This window comes from Sciurus vulgaris, assembly GCF_902686455.1.
Source record: "Sciurus vulgaris genome assembly, chromosome: 3".
Classification (NCBI taxonomy): domain Eukaryota; kingdom Metazoa; phylum Chordata; class Mammalia; order Rodentia; family Sciuridae; genus Sciurus; species Sciurus vulgaris.
The window spans coordinates 180,370,066-180,388,025 of record NC_136463.1 but is presented as its reverse complement, the minus strand read 5'-3'; the positions used below and the strand labels follow the sequence as shown (position 1 = coordinate 180,388,025).

Genomic DNA, 17,960 nt, shown 5'->3' with positions numbered 1-17,960 from the left:
AGTGAGAACCCTGTCTTTCAATAAAATATAACATAGGACTAGGGATGTGACTCAATGGTTGAGTGCCCCTGAGTTCGATCCCTGGTACCCTGGTACCCCACTCTCTACCCTTGCCCCCAAACAAAAAAGAATTTCCTTTTTCTTTTTGGGTGGGGGGTAATGCAGGGGAATGGGGGCAGTGTTTTACCACTGAAATCTGTCCCCAACCCTCAAATTTTTTTTAAATTTTGAACTGGTCGCACTCATTTGCCGAGTCTGACCTCCAGTTTGTGACGTGCATCAGCCTCTGAAGTCATTTGGATTACTGGTGTGTGCCACTGAACCCAGCACAGTGCTAAACCATCACATTTTAGTGTTTGTATCTTTTTTTGCCTTTGCAACATCTGCTATTTCAGTTGTTTCCTAATATCAGTATGGGACATAAAGTTGGATTTTCTTCTGTACTACATACAAAATTGTCAGTTTAGTTCTGAGTTGGTTTTCACAGAGATCAGAGATCATATTCTTGATATATGATAATAATAAATTAGGTTAGTAGAGTAAATGTGTCCTGATATAAATTAAATATAAATTAAATCTTACTCATGTGAAATATTCTATGGCTTTTAAGGAGCTTAGACTAAAGATGAATGCTTTATATACTGCTTTGGGTCCTGAGTTACTGGGAAAGAATATTACCCTTTTGATAATTGGAATTTAAAGAACAAATGTTTGAGGATAATACATTCAAGCAAAGAAGCAAACCAGATGGGGAAAACATGGTTACTTACGTTCCTTTATGAGCTAGGCTTTGAGATCTTTAAGTACTTTCTCTTCTGTTTTTCCTGAAAGAATTTTTCAGGAAGCTTTCTCATTAGAATGGAGTAGAACTAGTGATGACCCCCTTCACTTATGTGCTTCCCAAAGTGCTAAAATAGTTTTCTTTTTCTTCTAATATTTGGCTTTTTTGCGGGGATGGGGGGATTCTGTTTTAAGAAATCTGAAAAAGTACAATAAGAAATCACTTAATGCAGTTTTGCAGTTTTGGGGATGAAGCCCAGAGCCTTGAATGTGCTAAGCAAGGCCCCCCCCCCCCCCCCCAATCCCCAACACACACGTGTGCGCGCGCGCCTCTCGCTCGCGCTCTCTCTCTCTCTCTCTCTCTCTCTCTCTCTCTCTCTCTCTCTCTCTCTAGCTCTCCCTCGCTCTCCCTCCCTTTCTCTGTACTGGGGATTGAACCCAGGGGTACTTAACCACTGAGCTAGGTCCCCAGCCCTTTATATTTTTTATTTTGAGACAGTCTTGCTGAGCTGCTTAGGGCCTTCCTAAATTGCCAAGGCTGACTTTGAACTTGAGTTCATCCTGCCTCAGCCTCCCAAGCCACTGGGATTACAGGAGTGCAGGAGTGTACCAGTGCACCTGGCTATTTATCTCCATTTTTTAAAAGCACTGAATTTTTGTTGTATTTAATCAGGAATCTTGTTTCTGACTATCTTTTCCTCTTCTGCATCCTTGTAGAAGGTTGTGGTTTCAAATCTGTATTTTGACAGGGAAATAGAGCCTTTTCTTGGTTATTTGAACATTTTACATAATGGTCTACTAGCATTCTTGTAGTTAATATTGAGTCAGTCTAACCTAATACTGAATTAAAAACTCTTAGCTCTCTTTAACTATAAAATAAATCTCTTAACTACTTTCGATTCAATATTAGCTGAATTTTAATGAGGATACTAGTAAGCAACATTTAAACTGTATCATAGGGTTATCGTGAAGGTAACATCTTTTAGATTGTTAAAACTTTCCTCTGGTATTTTAAATGATACCCATCTGTATAAAACCTTTTCAGTTTCATATAATGGATCAGGACTTGCTAGATAGCAATCTTAAGCTTAATAGGAAATAAAAGGCCAGGCTAAAAAGGGACAACAACTGTCTATTTGTTCTGCCAAAGTTTTCTTGATAATTGAAATTATTTATATCAGATCTTGCCTCTTCTTTTCACTTCTTTTAAATAAAGTAGAAGTATGTCTGTATCTCTATGTAGATGTGTGTCCATGTAGTAGCTGTGTAATCTCCATAGCCAGTGAACCAAGTTGAGTTCATAGTAAGTTCATGGAATTCACTCTTCCCTTTTTTCCGGTCTAGTCTATCTCACTTGAAGAGTGTAAGTTTTTTAGGTCTTATTTGTTGGAGGGTTCAAGTGCCAGGTTATAGCAGATAGTACTAAAGTGTCATGACTTTGACTCTTCTCAGAAGTCATTTAGTTTCTTATAGTCTATTAACATGCTTTAAAAAAAAAAAAAAAATCTGGTCCTATCAGTTGCTGTTTAATGGGGTTTCCTTGGTCGTAAGGGAGCATTCAGGAAACCCCAAGATTTCTGGCAGTGCTACTGAGCTAGTAAAAGATCAGTCCAGAGAATTCTCTTAAGTGTGTTTTACATGCAGTCAAAAACTGATTTAGTATTTGAAAACTCACTTCATAATGATTTTCCTTTCACAGAACCTCTGTTCTGTTGTCACTGTATTACTTTTCTAGTCTCACTGCTACTTTTCTAGTTCTGATCTCTATTTATAACCTAAACTGCTGAAACAAGAGAAGGAACCAACCAGAATTTGTTTAGCATCTAATAAGTGCCAGGTATTTTACATATGCAGTCACATATACTTTTCAAAATAATAGTGTTTTAGAATAGTTATTAAATAACTTTATTCCAAGGAGGTGAAATAATTTCTCTGAGTAACATATCTCATAAGTGGCAGAGTTAGGATTTGAAGAAAGTAGTGTATGTGACTTTGAATATTACCTGTGTTTGTTTCTGTAGTTTACTGTTGTAGCATAATTGGGTCACTTGAAAATATTAAAACCCCAGAGGAAATTAATTTTATTTGCTCCTTCTTTGCTCCTGTTGGTTAATCTTCAGGAATGAATAATAGGTGAACCCAGGGAGTCATACCATACCATGTATTTGCTTCTTTACAAATAGATGAAAAACATTTTAAAACAAAGTAATAGCAAATACTTACTATGCTTATAAGTGCTTGACAAGTTATTCTAAATGCTTTGTATGGGGACCTCTTATTTATCCCTCATCATCCCTGTTTGGCAAGTACAGATAAGGAAACTTGAAATCATTGGTCAAGTTATCTGTTCAATGGCAAAGAACTAAGAAGTGATAGTCAAGAGTCAATCTCAAGCTGTGTAGATTGCACAGGAATAGCAGATCAGGGGAGCTAAATCTCAGAAGGATTCTTGAATTCATACAGGGTGGGATGTTATCTTAGACAAGATTAAATGCATTTCGTCAGAAATAATTTATATGAGAAGTCTTAGAATTGGCAGGTAAATTCTCTGGATTTGAAATATTGTTATTTGAGGCTGGGGCCGGGGCACAGAAGAGTACTTACATGGAGCTAAAAGTCTTGGATTTGAATCCCATATTACCATGTTGCAATCCTGGGAAGTTTGTAATTTTTTAATTGTTAAATATGTACAATAGTATTTGAAGAATAAATATGTGTAGTGACTTGGCATAGTGCTTGGTACATGGGCATTATAAATTTTAGGATGTACAATTGAAATTAATCTCTTAAGGCAGAAAATATGTAAAACAACATTTTGTGAATGAGGGGTTGATTAATTCTGACATTGATCAGTTTAAGTTGGCTATTTTTAGATTTTTTTTTTTTTTTTTTTTTTTTTTTTTTTTTAGATTTTGAAGACCCAAATTCAAAGTTACGTTATCTTCCGGTTTTGTGAGGTTGTGCAAATAATTGAACTATAGTTATGATGCTATTCTTAATTGCAAAGTAATAATACTTATTCTTATAAAACATAAATACAAGAGTAAATATGAGAACAACTTCATGGAATTAAAGTATCATGTAATCTACCAATATAAAATGGTGTATGAAGAATTCTGGTCTTGTATATGAAGGACTTTCTATGCATCAGGGTTTGTTGGTGGTTTTTGTTGTTTCATTAATCCAAGGGGCAGTATTAGTTTTGATGGAGAAAAGTTGATAGGTAGATTTCTTTCTAGTAGAGATCTCAGCGGGAAAAAATGTGTATAAAATAAAATAGGCCACTTAGTGATATATAAAATACTCCAGATTGAATAGTTTATTTTTTCCCCAGATGTCATTTGTTTTCTTCCAACTTTTAAGATTCAGTAAATCTGTTTCTTTGATGTTAAACCTTTCTTCAGGTAAAGACTCATGTTAAGATATGATTGGTTGATTGGTTAGCTTCAGCTTAAAGGAGAAATTTTTTTGGAATTATAGACATAATAGTACCTTCAAGATACTTTCTGAAAATGACTTTTCATGGTCAAGTATTACTCAAGGAGATTCAAGATATACATTAACATATTATAGACTGCAGGAAATCTCCACTGTTACTTCTGCTTAACACAATTTTTTATAGATTTATTTGACAACTGTTCTTATTTCGGAAGACAGCAGTGGATTATGGAATACACTTTGGGAAGTGATGCAGTGCATTTAGTCAGGACACTTAAGCAGGAAGACTTGTTGCAGTTTGTGTTTTTTTGGGAAGGGCCGATAGGTTGGTGAACATGTTCTGGGTGAGAAACTAGAGCTGGCAGGAGAGCTGGTGAAATTTGCTACCTTAGTGATAGGTTTTCTGAAGCATTGCTGCTTGCCAGCTGCAGCTGATCAAAATAGCTCAGTGATAGAGGTCATTCTGTATCACTTGGTAGAAGTCTTGAAACTACCCCAGAAAGGGTAGTGCTGTGTGATAATTTTTAATGTGTTTTGGTAAATTATTATAGCTATTATGTGCTATTTAATCGGGTAAACAGACATTTTGCAAATTTATATAGTACAAATTAAAACCAGTAGGATGGTTTTAAAATATCATATTTTAATACTTTAAATAACTTAGTTTGACATCAGAACATTTTGCTAATCTGCCTTCTTTTAAAAATTAAGCACAGTTTTTTAAAAATTGCAGTAATTTCAAAATGTGAGTAGTAAATGGTAGCACAGAATTACAAGACACAATTGGTGATCAGAATTGGAGTAATTAAGAAACTTATTTATAGAAAATTTTAAAGGTATTATATTTCCAGTCTGATGTGTCTATTTGTAGCTCTAATTTACTCTCCATTATTTAAAGTGGACATCATGTGCATATTATTAATAACATGGTCAGCGGTACTTACCAACTTATTTCCATCTTGAGTTTCATACTCTGTTGGTGACTTGCATACAGCTTGTGGCCATTATTAGCACTAAACAAAATCAGGCAAGTGATGATGAATTCTGGGACGGTAATTCTGCTTGAATTGAATCTCCTTCCATCAGTCTGAGACATTGTACTTTTCATCTCTAGCATAGGGGGAAGAAGTAAGAATGAGTTGAATAGGAGAAAAGAATTTAGAAGTCAGATTCTTGATTTCACCTTTTTGTGTCTTGTAGAATCCTATCTATTGAATTGAAAAAGTTGTGGGTTATCTTTGAGCCTTGTGGAGGTATGCGGTGGGAGCTTCAAAGGAAGAGTCTTGAGTGTCAGGCTTTTTCTGTATTACACAGCAGCTGTTAAAACAACTTAGCAAGTTAAAAATTTAATAATTCCAATATGTAACCACTTTGAAAAGTTACTAACAAAGAATCTTTTTTGAGACTTTAAAAAATGTCAGTAAATTAAAAAGAGATGCCAGAGTTTTAAAAGATCAGTAAAAAGAAACATATCTTTGTCCTCTGTTAAAAAGACTTTGCTTTGTTTTACATTCCTTATGAATTATAAGTAACCATGTTAAGTGTTTGAGTTAAGAACTGTCAAATTAATTTGATTGAATTTATGTTAGTTAAAATCGGTCTTTTCTACTCTTGCCTCTGTGTTCTGTAATATTTTTTACCCTTCTAATTCTAAAATATGTTATTAAAAACAAATCCAGGAGACACAAAATCTACAAAGAAGATGATGTCACTTTCAATTCCATTTATAAAGGGCTACTTTTTTTTTTTTTCTTTTTTTTGGTGTGTATCCTCAAATTTTTCTCTTATTAACAATTAAGAGCAGTTTAGTCAGGGAGTTAAATAAGATTTCTTATTAAAAACAGCAGTCAAAGCGTCATGCAGGGGTCAGGGGTGTGTATCTCTCATTCAACTTACTGAGACTCTGTTTCAAAATATAATAAAAAGGGCTGGGGATGTAGCCAACCGGTTGCCTGTGAATAAGGCCCTGGGTTCAGTCCTCAGTACTGCAAAACCCCCCAGCAGTTTTCTCATCTCATATTGTTTTTTCCCTGTAGCTGATTATCTTGATATTTACTTGACTGTAGATTAGTACGGTACACGTCCATTTGTTGATTTTTTCCCCCTACTTTGATCTGTATTTCATCTGCTTTATAGGATTTTTGCCTTCCAGCATCATCCTGTCTCCTCTCCCAGCAAACGGATAGTGCACATGCTTCTCTCTCAGTCATGACCAGTACAGACAGTGTTTACGTTATCATGGGCCTGTAAATGTTATCTACATGGAGCGACGTGGGAATGTTTCCTTTCTTATTGCATGTTTGTTTTTCCTAAATTTAATGATTAATTTTTTTTGTTTTCCTTTTTTTCAGTTATACATTACTTCCTCACTCCATGCTGCATTCTTATTGTTTAATATTTTCTCAAGTTGTCTTCATGGCATCTGCTTTATCTTCCTGAAGACCTGAGACCTGGGGATAATTGCTGTTAAGGCCTGGTTAAAGTACCTGTTTTCGCTTTGGGGCTTTCTTCAGTCTTTCCAGTTTATTTTTTCTAGATCTCTTATCTGTTTCTTGTTTGAATGGAATATATCTTCTGCTTGCTTTCTAAGAAAAACTACTTAGTGAGATTTTTTTAAATGCTTTGTCCTATTTTCAGATTTTGAATGCTGGGAAGTTTTATCACCTTGTTACTCGCTGAATAGATTGGTTAGATGTAGAGTTTTAGGTCAGTAATTATCTTCCCTTCAAAATTTTTGAAGAACAATATTTCTGTTAGTTTTCAATGCTTGAACCCTTTCTATTCCTGACCACTTGTTTATGTAATCCATTTCTATGGAAGCTTGCAGATCTTTACTTCCATTATTTAGAAAATTCAAGATATTGCCCATTGTTAGTCATTTGCTTTCATCCCTTCTAACCAGTTATCCTGGTTCCCCTTGGTCTGGGGTGCCCCCAAGACAGGAGTTTCAGCTCCCAAACCAGAATAGTCCCAGACAACCCAGGATGGTTGTTCAGTCACTTTTAACTTTGTTTTCTCTTTCTCCATTTCCTGTTCCATGGGTGTGATTGTCTCCTTGAATGGTCTTAATCTGACCTTTTTTCTCTTGCTTTCCTTTTTAAAATGTTCTATTTCTGTTAGGTTTCTTCAACCTTTCTATTGATTTTGCTTTTCCCACCCCTTGTTTGCTATCTTGTTTCATTTTCAAGAGCTTATTTTGTTTTCATTTTTTTCCCCCCATAGAATCCAGTATTTGGTTTAGGGATTTTTTTTTTTTTTTTTTTTTTTTTTTTTTTTTAATGACATTAATAACTTGCTATTTAGGGTTTTTTGGAGGTGATTTATTTTGAGGTTGGTTTTTGTTTTTGAACTATGAAGTTTCCTCAGATTCTGTTTTATTCCTGGTTGTTTCCTCATACTCAAGTGTGAGACCAATAATCTAATTTGTAAAGTTTGGAGTTTGAGAGTCATTGTCTACTGATCTGGTTGGGCTGTTTTGTTGTAGAACCTCATTTTATTTTTAGATTTATTTATGTTTTTGCCTGGCAAAATTCTGTGGGCAAAATTCCTTTAAACTCCTGCTTTAAGGTGAAGGCTGAAGTACCTGAGTGCTGGGGGTAACCTTGAAGAGGTTTGAGAAAGAAGTGGAGTGTATGTCATCTAGTATATGTGCACTTGGTCCCCATCACTCTGCATTTATGGTATGGTGCATCTATTTGCAGCTATGTATTTCAGGAATTGCCTGTGTTTTATACTTTGTAAAGAATAATGGTCCTGTGTTTTAATGTGTCAGGAGAGGCACAGTTGCCCAGCTATGCAAGTGGGGGAGGGAAGCTGGGAATCTCCCTGCTTCACAAATACCCTGTCAGTTAGTTACTCCTCAGTTTTAACACCAAAACCGCCCCCAGAGAACCTTGTACCATCAGTGCGTGAGCCTTTTTTTGGGTTTCTGTATTTTATAGTCTGGTAACTTATTTTAGTTTTATGCTTAGAGCTTTTTGGACTTTGCAAGGCATATAACTCTGGGAGTGCAGTCTCTGTTAACGTTCTTTTCAACAGTGTCGATTTAGGTTTCAGATTTTTTTTTTTTTTTTTTTAAAGATCTTCTCTTGCCTTTTTGCCTATTTTGCTCTGTCTGGCCTCTAACTTCTGATTCTTTTGCCTCAGTCTCCTGAGTGCTGGGATTAAAGGCATGTGACCCTGTGCCTGGCTATCTCAGATTCTTTTAGTTCTGTTTAATAGTATTTCATGAAGGGGCAGGAGTAAATGCACATGTGTTCAGTCTTCTCTCTTTAGCCAAAAGACGGGCACTTTTTTGTGTACGTGCACATACTTTCTCAGAAGTAGTATCTTGCCATACAGGATGGTAGAACTGCTTTTCAAGTGCTTGCTTTGTACCTGGCTCCATAATTGATACTTGACATATACCAGATTTCATCCTCATAATGAAAGAATGAAGTAATATCCATGTTTTAGGTGTAGAGACACCAAAATTTTTTCCTGTTCAAATCAGACTTTTTCCTGTCAAAGAAACGATAAACTACATCATATTAAATGACTACATCTGGCTATATCTTAATTAGTAAATGAGCATTTACACTGTTATAAATTTTTAAGTTAAATATAGCTTTGTAATTGTCATCATCATTTCCTTGTTTGGTCACTGGTTATGCTTCTTTAAAGTATTAAATAGATCAATAACTTTGTACCTTTCTACTATTTTTAATATTACCAAATCATTGCATTGACTATGAAATAATACTTTGGTTTAGAAAATTGTATCTGGATTTAGTTTCCACAAAATCAATCTTTTATTACTGAGTTATTTAAAAATCTGCGATATCTTTTTATATAATTTCCATTTTGTGAATTTATTGTATCAAAGTAAACTATTAATAAAAATTTGTATGCTTGAAGGTAGTCATAGCATATTCAAGGCTTGCCAGATTCTCATGATTCTGTTGACTGTGTCGGGTATAAATGCCCATTGACTGATGGACTTACAGTTGTTTACTGAAAAGGTACCCACAGTTGTTTTTCATTGCTAGGTTTTCTCAGCAAAGTGATCCTAATATGAATGGTAAGTTAAATTCCTGATAGGTTGTAATAATCCAAGGAAGTGAATGATCTTTATAATGAAGATTATAGAACACTGATGAGAGAAGTTGAAAAGGACACACACAAAATAGACATTTTATGTTCATGGATTGGAAGGTTTATGTTTTTAAAATGTCCATTTTATCCAAAGTGATTTGCATTGAACATGCAAGTCAAACTATTAGTGACATTTTTTACTTAATTCTTCCTAAAGTTTGAGATATTTCAGATCAAATATTGCATACCATTTTTCCTTTTTATTTTCAAAGTTCAGCTCTGAACATTTTCTGTAAAGGGCCATATAAGTAAGTATTTTAGGCTTTGCTCATCCCATGCAGTCTCTATGACATCACCATCATCTTTTATTACAACTCTAAAAATACAGAAATTGTTCTTAGCTTGTGGGCTGTATAAAAACAGACGATCAGTTGGATTTGGCCTACAGAGTACAATTTGACAACACCTATTCTAGAGTGAAATTTTTAATGTAGTGATTGTACTCAGCATTTTGGGGGTTTATATGATGCTCAACTAAAATTAAATGGGAAAGGAACTCTGGTTACATAACTGGTAAAGCCAAGAGGTTGGCTGGCTTCAGGCTTGGTTGAATTCATGAGGTCAAATGAAGATGGCCTAACAATTCCAAACCTGTGGCTTAAGGACCTATCACCTCCTCTTCTCCAATAATCCTCCTTTCAGTTTGTGAATTTGAGGCCAGCCTCAGCAACTTAGAACCTATCTCAAAATAAAAAATAAAGGACTGGAGATGTAACCCAAGTTCCCCTGGGTTAAATCCCAAGTACTGAGGGAAAAAATTTGGAAAGTTTTAGTAAATTGCAGTGCTAGAATATGTGATAGCAAAGGGCTATGTAGTAGATCTGAGATAAGTATATTTCATATAAAAGATCAGCGTACCTTCAGTAGAGATGATGTAAGAATATGACAGTGAATATGTATTGTGTAGTTGTTAATTTTTAAGTAATTCAGCAAAGTTAAGAGCAGCCATATAGTGTCTATCTTGGTGGCTCCTTTAATAGGCAGACACATAACTAGTGTTTGTTTCTCTTACAGAGAACAGTTGGAATCATGTCACAGTTGTCTATTTAATAAGAAATCTTAAAAGTTTTCCAGTAGAAAATAAAAGTCAACTGGGCCCAGGGGTGCATGCCTATAGTTCCAGCAGCTTGGGGGAGACTGAGGCAGAAGAATCTAAGTTATGAGAACAGTCTCAGCAATTTAGTGAGGCCCTAAGCAACGTAGACCCTGTACAAAAATAAAGTCTGGGAATGTTGTTGGGGGCGGGTGGAATGCCCCTGGGTTCAATTCCCAGTACCCCATACCCCCCTGCCCGCCCCCAAAAAATAAACTTAACTAAAATGCACCCAAAAGCATGTTAGCTATTTTTGTGTAAATTAAATATCCAGAAAATGTCTTGGGCCATTGTCAACACTTATCTGTTGATTCATCTAAAATGTTTTCTCTCAAAAAAAAAATTTTAGATGGATGGATAAAGAAACTGTGGTATATATATATATATATATACACAATGGAATATTATTCAGCCATAAAGATAATAATATTATGGCATTTGCAGATAAATGGGTGGGATTGGAGAATATTATGCTAAGTGAAATAAGTCAGTCCCAAAAAAACCAAAGGCCGAATGTTTTCCCTGATAAGTGGATGATGATATATAATGAGGGTGGGGGTGGTGAGAGAAGAATGGAGGAACTTCAGATTACGTAGAGGGAAAAGAGGTGGGGGTATGAAAGATGGTGGAATGAGACAGACATATACCCTATGTACATGTATAGTTACATGAATGGTATGAATCTACATTGTGCACAACCATGGAAACGAAAAGATGTACCCCATTTGAGTACAATGAATCAAAATGCAGTCTGTAAAAATAAAAATAAAAATAAAAATTTAAGCCCATAGTCAATACATATGCAGTTTAAATGTTTCACATTTTAAAAGCCACCCTTTGCAAAATGCCTCATTTTTTAAAAAGGATGAAGCTATGAGCTTGAGAAAATCAGTTTTGGTCTAGGAATGCACACTATTTAAAACAAATGTATATTGTAGAACAAACTACAGTTTTGGATTTAGCAGTATCACACTTTAAAATTCTTTTTTAGAATATATGACAGTGTATTTTGACATATACACATGGAGTATAACTTATTAGGATCCCATTCCTGTAGCGGGGTATTCATATATCAACATAGGAAAGTTCTGTCCCTTTCATTCTACTGTCTTTCCTATGCCCATCTCCCCTCCTTTCATTCCCCTTTGTCTAAATCAATGAACTTCTCTTCCCTTTTCTTTTTGTGTTAGCACTAATTACAGTTTTTGAGAGAACAATATAACTGCCGATTTCTTTTTATGTAAAACAATAAAGATTATAGGAGCAAGTGCATACATTCTTGTTCCAATATAAGGTCAAGAACTTTGAGAAAAGTAGCATGTTTGCATTTATTCCTAACTTGATTATATAATGACTTTGTGGATAAGGCTATATTAATCTGACCAGTGATAATTCTGGTTGCTTTTCAGAGTGGCATCATAAAAATAAATGCTGAATATATTTTTTCTGCATTACAGAGCTTGGGAAAGAAATGTGTATTTGTGTATACCCATGCACATGTGTTTTATTGATTTTCAGTAAGTTAATTATTTCTTCTTCTATTGAAATACTCTTGCTTGGCTAGTAAAATGCATGGAAACTTCTCTACAGATACTGTATTTGTTTATGGATAGTTCTAAAATTTTTATTTGAACCAATAAGGTAAAATTTTATCACCTTGCCAGAATTATATTGAAGATGTAGCACTCTCTGTTCTGCTTTAAAATAAGCTTAGGGATCATGAAGTTGATTGGATTACACACTTTTAAGCAAATCACTAGATATTTTTGTGTTCTAAGTATCAGAATCCTCATAACTTCATGTCTGTAAGTGGTTTTGAACAACTCAACGACTCTATAATTGTGAGGATAGTATATTGGAGCAGTGTCAGTTGGTGAACAGGCAAAAGAAAGTTAAGCTATATTTTTTCTAAAAAGCCATCTACCAAACTGCAAACAGTGATGTCCCTTTTCCACTAGAGAGAGCATTACATACAGCAACTCTTTTACAGGCAAATGTATATTCTTTCCGAAAACAAAATGTTTGGGGTTAGCTCTCTCAATTTATTAGGCTAAAGGGGGTCATGACAGTTAGCCTAATTAATTATTTTATATTATGGTATGATTATGACATCAGCTATAAGTGTTTTTCTGTCTACTCTGCCATTCTGGTTTGTTCTTCTGTCCTACCCCACTGCAACTTAGACTGGTGATCTTAAAGTTTAATACCACAAATGGATAAGTGGATTGTGGCATGTTAATGCACTCAGGAATATCACTTAGCTATAAAAAGGAATGGACTAAAAATATGTGCAAAAAGCCAAATTCACTTCCCAAGCACTACATGATTACATTTATGTGAAATTTTAGAATAGGTAGAATAGTAACAGAAAGCATTGATTGTTAGGGGATTGAAGTGAGATAGGGAATTAACTGCAAGGAACAAAGGAACATTTTTTATTCCTGACATATGTATTTGCAGTGTACAGTGTGATGTTTCAGTATATGTGTACATTGTGGAATGATCAAATCAAGGTAGTATCACCTCAGAATGTATCATTTCTTTGTGATGAAAACATTTATAGATCCTCTTGGGTATTTTGAAATATACACTGCATTATTATTAACTATACCATGCTTTGCAACAGAACAACATAACTATTCCTTTTATGTTAATGAAACTGAAACTTTGTACCCATTGACTAATATGCCCAATATAGGACTTTTCTTTTAACTCTGTTTTTCCTTGCCTGCTCAAAAGGTTTTTAGTTTGATGGAATCCCATCTGTTTTTGCTGCTGTTTCCCTTGATTTTGGTATCATAACTAAGAAATTACTCCTCAGACCAATGTCATGGGAACCTTTTTCCTCTCTTTTGTTACACAGTAGTATTATAATTTTCAATCTTGCCTTTCAGTAATTGGTCCATTTTTATTTTTATTTTTATTTTTGTATATGATGAGAGATAGGGGTCTGATTTCCTCCTGAAAACAACTATCCAGTTTTACCAGCACCATTTATTGACAAGACAGTCTGTTTCATTATGTGCTCTTGGTGTCTTTGTGGAGAATCTTCATGGTTCCATGTGAATTTTAGGATTTATTTTTCTGTTTTTGTGAAGAATGACATTGAAGTGTTGATAGGGATTGTGTTAAATTTGTACATCACTTTGTGTGGTATGTATTTTTTAACAATATGAATTCTCCCAGTACATCAACATGGATATCTTTATTTACTTGTGTCATCTTTAGTTTCTTTTATGAATGTTTAATAATTTTCAGTGTATGGATCTCTTACCTTCTTGATTAATTTTATTTCCAAGTTTTTGTTGTTGTTGTTGTTGTTGTTCTTGTTGTTTTAATACCAAAATGCCAATATTTTCCTAATGATTTCTGTTCAATGATTTGTCCAGTTTTGAAAATGGGATTTTGCTCTGTTTCTCTTCAGATCTTTTAATATTTGCCTTATGTATTTAGGTTTTCTTAAATATGCTTAAAATTGCTACATCTTCTTGAAGAATTGACTATCACTATTTAATGACCTTTTGTCTCTTTTTATAGTGTTTGACCTAACGTTTTGGATGAATACCTTTGTCACTCTCATTGAACCATACACATAAAATGAATATATAATATATATATAAATTAACTTAAATAAAGATTAAAAGAAAGCTAAATTCTAAAGTCTATCTTATCTTTGTGCCTGAAGAGTGAAAGCATAAAAATGTTTTAAAAGCATACCATGCCAGGTATGGTGTTGCACACCTGAACTCCTACCTACTTGGCAGGTTGAGGCAGAAAGATCACAAATTCAAGGCCAGCCTGGCAATTTATCCAGACCCTTTCTCAAAATAAAGAGGGCTGGAGGTGTAGGTTAGTAGTAGAGCACTTGGCTAGCATGCATGAAGCCTTGGTTTCAGTCCCCACTAGAAATCAGCAGTATAGCAGTAGCCTACAATGCATTTATTTAAATATTTTATTTTGATTTCACTAAATATGAAGATTTGTGCTTCTGTCCTTTACTGTATCATAGTATATTATAAGGGTAGTTTAGTGTTACATGCACTCATTACTGACAATAATAGAAGGGTCTTAGAAGTGATTTATTGCAAGTGATAGCTCTTCATTTTGGGAATGCTTTAATAGAATTTGTACTTGTTGGTATTTTCCTCAGTACTCTGTTTTTTGGTTTACTTTCACCTCTCCATAAAGTTCAGATAAGTATAATTAAATATTCTGAAATATTTTTAAATGTTTTTAATATTTAAAAATGCTGATACGAATTGACCAACGCAATAAACTTGCTCCTTTGCTCTTTTGTGTTTTCTGTGTGTTTCTCAGGTGACCACGGTGTGTGCCAGTGAAAAGATAGAATTAGAGTAGGATAGGGATATCAGGCACAGGTATGTGCTTACATCAGGTAATTCTGGTGATAAGCTGTATAGAAAATCAACCTCAAATTAAGTTGAAATTTAAACTTTAAAGCAAATCTTATTTTGCCAATTAACATCCTCCACCCCTGCCACCACCCTTGAGATGGTGTTTCACCTATGTTGCTCAGGCTGGATTTGAACTTGGGCTCAAGTAATCTTCCCACCTCAATCTCCCAGATAGCTAGGACTACTTTTACTGTGCCCAGTTAAAGTATAATTCTATGAACCTTTTATGTGAGCTTCAGGTGTCCAGCTAAACTTCCACAAAAGTTGTTTTGGGGGGAAAAAAGTCCCAGAAACTGTGGTTTTGATTTCTAAATGATAATGCCTATCTGAACACATGGTTTTGCTTTATAGCTTGTGTTCTATGTTTAAAGATTCTTGAATAACTTTTCACTTATCAACTTTCCTTATATATGGTATAAAGACTATTCCAAGTCAAGATGTCTAGAATCGTTTTTACAACTTATCTCTCAGACCTTTCACTGGTGCTTTTAACACAATCAAGAGAGGAAAGACTATCTTGCCTTTTTACTTTTAAGCAATTAAAACTTTATGAAAAAATGCAGGTGACCTGCAGGAGTATATAATCTCTGAAGAAGTTCACATCCAGTTAAGATAATGCCATCGTTCTAGTGGAAATATGATTGCTGACTATAGAGATCTTTTACTGGAAGTCTTTGTTCAGACAGAGCCTAGTGCCCAGAATGACATCATGTATGTAGTAGCATTGTTTGTAGAGTTGGGAGGGGGAAGGGTGGATTAATGCTTCTCCCTTATTCATAAAATAATTTTACTCAGTTGCTATATCTTTTTAGATATTATATACCCTCCATAAGCATTCGGTAGCTTCCAGAAAAACTTAAGAAGTGTGCTGGATTGACTTTTCTTCCTAATTATACAATGGTCTACAAATTGAACATTTAACATTTATTTGAAGCATGTTTCTTGTTTATGAGGTGGTATAAAGAAAACATTTTTTCTTCTCTCAATAACCTTATTGACAAGCCTTATGTAAACTGCTGAAGTGGAACAGTTTAAGAATAATATAACAAATTTACTGAAATTTGTCAAATTCTTGAAATACATAATACATAATACAACAATTCCTTGGCCTTAGTGGGGAAGAGTAGTAAATAAATAGGAACTTTGAAAGAGGATGGTTTGGGAGAGGAGACTCCCATGACAGTGGAACTGTCATGCATTTTATGGGAGAGCTTGAGTCAAAGCAAGAAGACTGATCTGAACTGGAATGCAAAGTACCATTAGCTTTCCCATTATGAGTAGGCTAGGTCAAAACCTAACTTGATCATCATGCTAGATAAGTCAGGTAATGATTCTGTGTACTTTTAAGCAGGGTGATGACCAGGAGAATTTTGTAAATTTTAATTCACAGTAGCCTCTCTTCATAAAGTTTTACTTTGGTATTTTCCATATATAGGTTTAAGAAAATCTACCAAGAAGCGCAGTGAGTCCCCACCTGCTGAGCTCCCCAGTTTGAGGCGGAGCACACGCCAAAAGACCACGGGCTCCTGTGCTAGTACCAGGTAATTAATTTTGTTTTGTTTTCAGTTAACATTCTCATTTACTTTCTCTTGCTCAGCTCTTTTAAAGTTTTGTCAAAATCTTTATTTCTAAACTTTTTTTAAAAAGTCAATAATGTAAAATTTTTTCTTGGGGTATTGAGTAAAGACATTTTTTCTAGCATTACTATTATTTTTGTGAATTTCCCTCCAATATTTATTCACATTTTTACTAAGTTTTAGTCATGCTAATTTTTAGCAACACTTAATTTTTGCTATACCATTTGCACAGTTACTGCGTTTCTCTTTTGCTATACTATCTTCCCAGTTATTACTAAGTGTTGGAGATGTGGTAGTTTTTGGAGTTGTAGTCTGCCAAATACCTCTAAAAATACCTTTATGCAGATTTGAGTTGTTTTTTAAAGGTCATTATGTTTCCCAGTGGTGTAATAAATGAATCAAAAGAGATGCTTTTTTTTTTTTTTTTAAATCCATTGGTTTTTTTTTAATTATACATAACAGTAGAATCCATTTTGATATAATTATACAAGCAAGGAATATGTCTTATTCTAGTTAGGACCTCATTCTTTGGATGTTCATGATGTGTACTGTGATGTTTTCATACATGTACATAGGAAAATTGTGTCAGATTCCTTCCAGTGTCTTTCCTTTTCCAATCTCCACCTCCCTTCCTTCCATCCCCATTGTCTAATCTACTGAACTTCTATGCAACCCTCATCCCCTTATTGTGAGTTAGCTTTCACATATCAGAGAAAACATTTGACTTTTTGGAACTGGCTTTATTTCACTTAGCATGATGGTCTCCAGATCCATCAATTCACTGTCATAAAGTCATTCTTTATGGCTAAATAATACTCCATTGTGTATACACATTATCCTCTTGGGAAGCCTATTTTAATGGTTGTAGTATCACCTAGTTTCTAAAAGCATTGGCACTGGATGCTAAACTAAATGGGAAGGGAGAAGAAAGTCTTAATTTTTGTATTTCAACACCTGCCTATCTAGAGAAAGTGTAGTCATTTTGTGTGCTCTTCCTCATCTCCAATTCCTGTTTTTCCCAGTTGTTGTGGATATCATTTTCAGACTGTCAACCACCTTTGATGTGTGGAATGGATTATTATTTCACATAGTTTTGTTAACTCATTGATAATCTTAGGTTAAAGTTAGACATCTTTTTTCTGTAATTTTCTCTGAGACTTTCAAGCTTGGTTAGTTGGTTAAGTGCACTTGTGCTGATAATTACTCAGTAGACAGATGTGATTTCTTCCTCTTTCATATGTAGTTGGTTTACCCTACTAAGTGCATCAAACCAGTGATGAGGCATTGATTTTTAGCTTGCCTTTTTCTTACCCTGACTCATGTAAGCAGAAAGATTTTAAGCACTTAAATTGCTTCTTCTATTTTGATTGTTGTTAGTGGTGATCAAATAAGGAAATAGTATGACTGATCTGTAAGTCATAAGAAATGTCATAAGAAGTCATAAGAAATGCCACTTTAAATCCTCACTTCTTCACTTTTTGGTTTCGTTTCCCCCCTGGTTTTGGTGCTGTAGTTTGAACCCAG

At 34.6% G+C, this 17,960-nt stretch overlaps 1 protein-coding gene across 2 annotated transcripts in view; it reads left to right on the top strand.

Annotated features, from left to right (window-relative positions):
• Positions 1–17,960, top strand: part of TRIP12 (thyroid hormone receptor interactor 12) — a 149,370-nt gene that overhangs the window by 58,969 nt on the left and 72,441 nt on the right. For both annotated transcript variants that reach the window (XM_079132604.1, XM_079132605.1), the window contains one exon: positions 16,295–16,400. In XM_079132604.1, the coding sequence (XP_078988730.1) occupies positions 16,295–16,400 (106 nt within the window). The remainder of the gene's footprint in view (positions 1–16,294; positions 16,401–17,960) is intronic.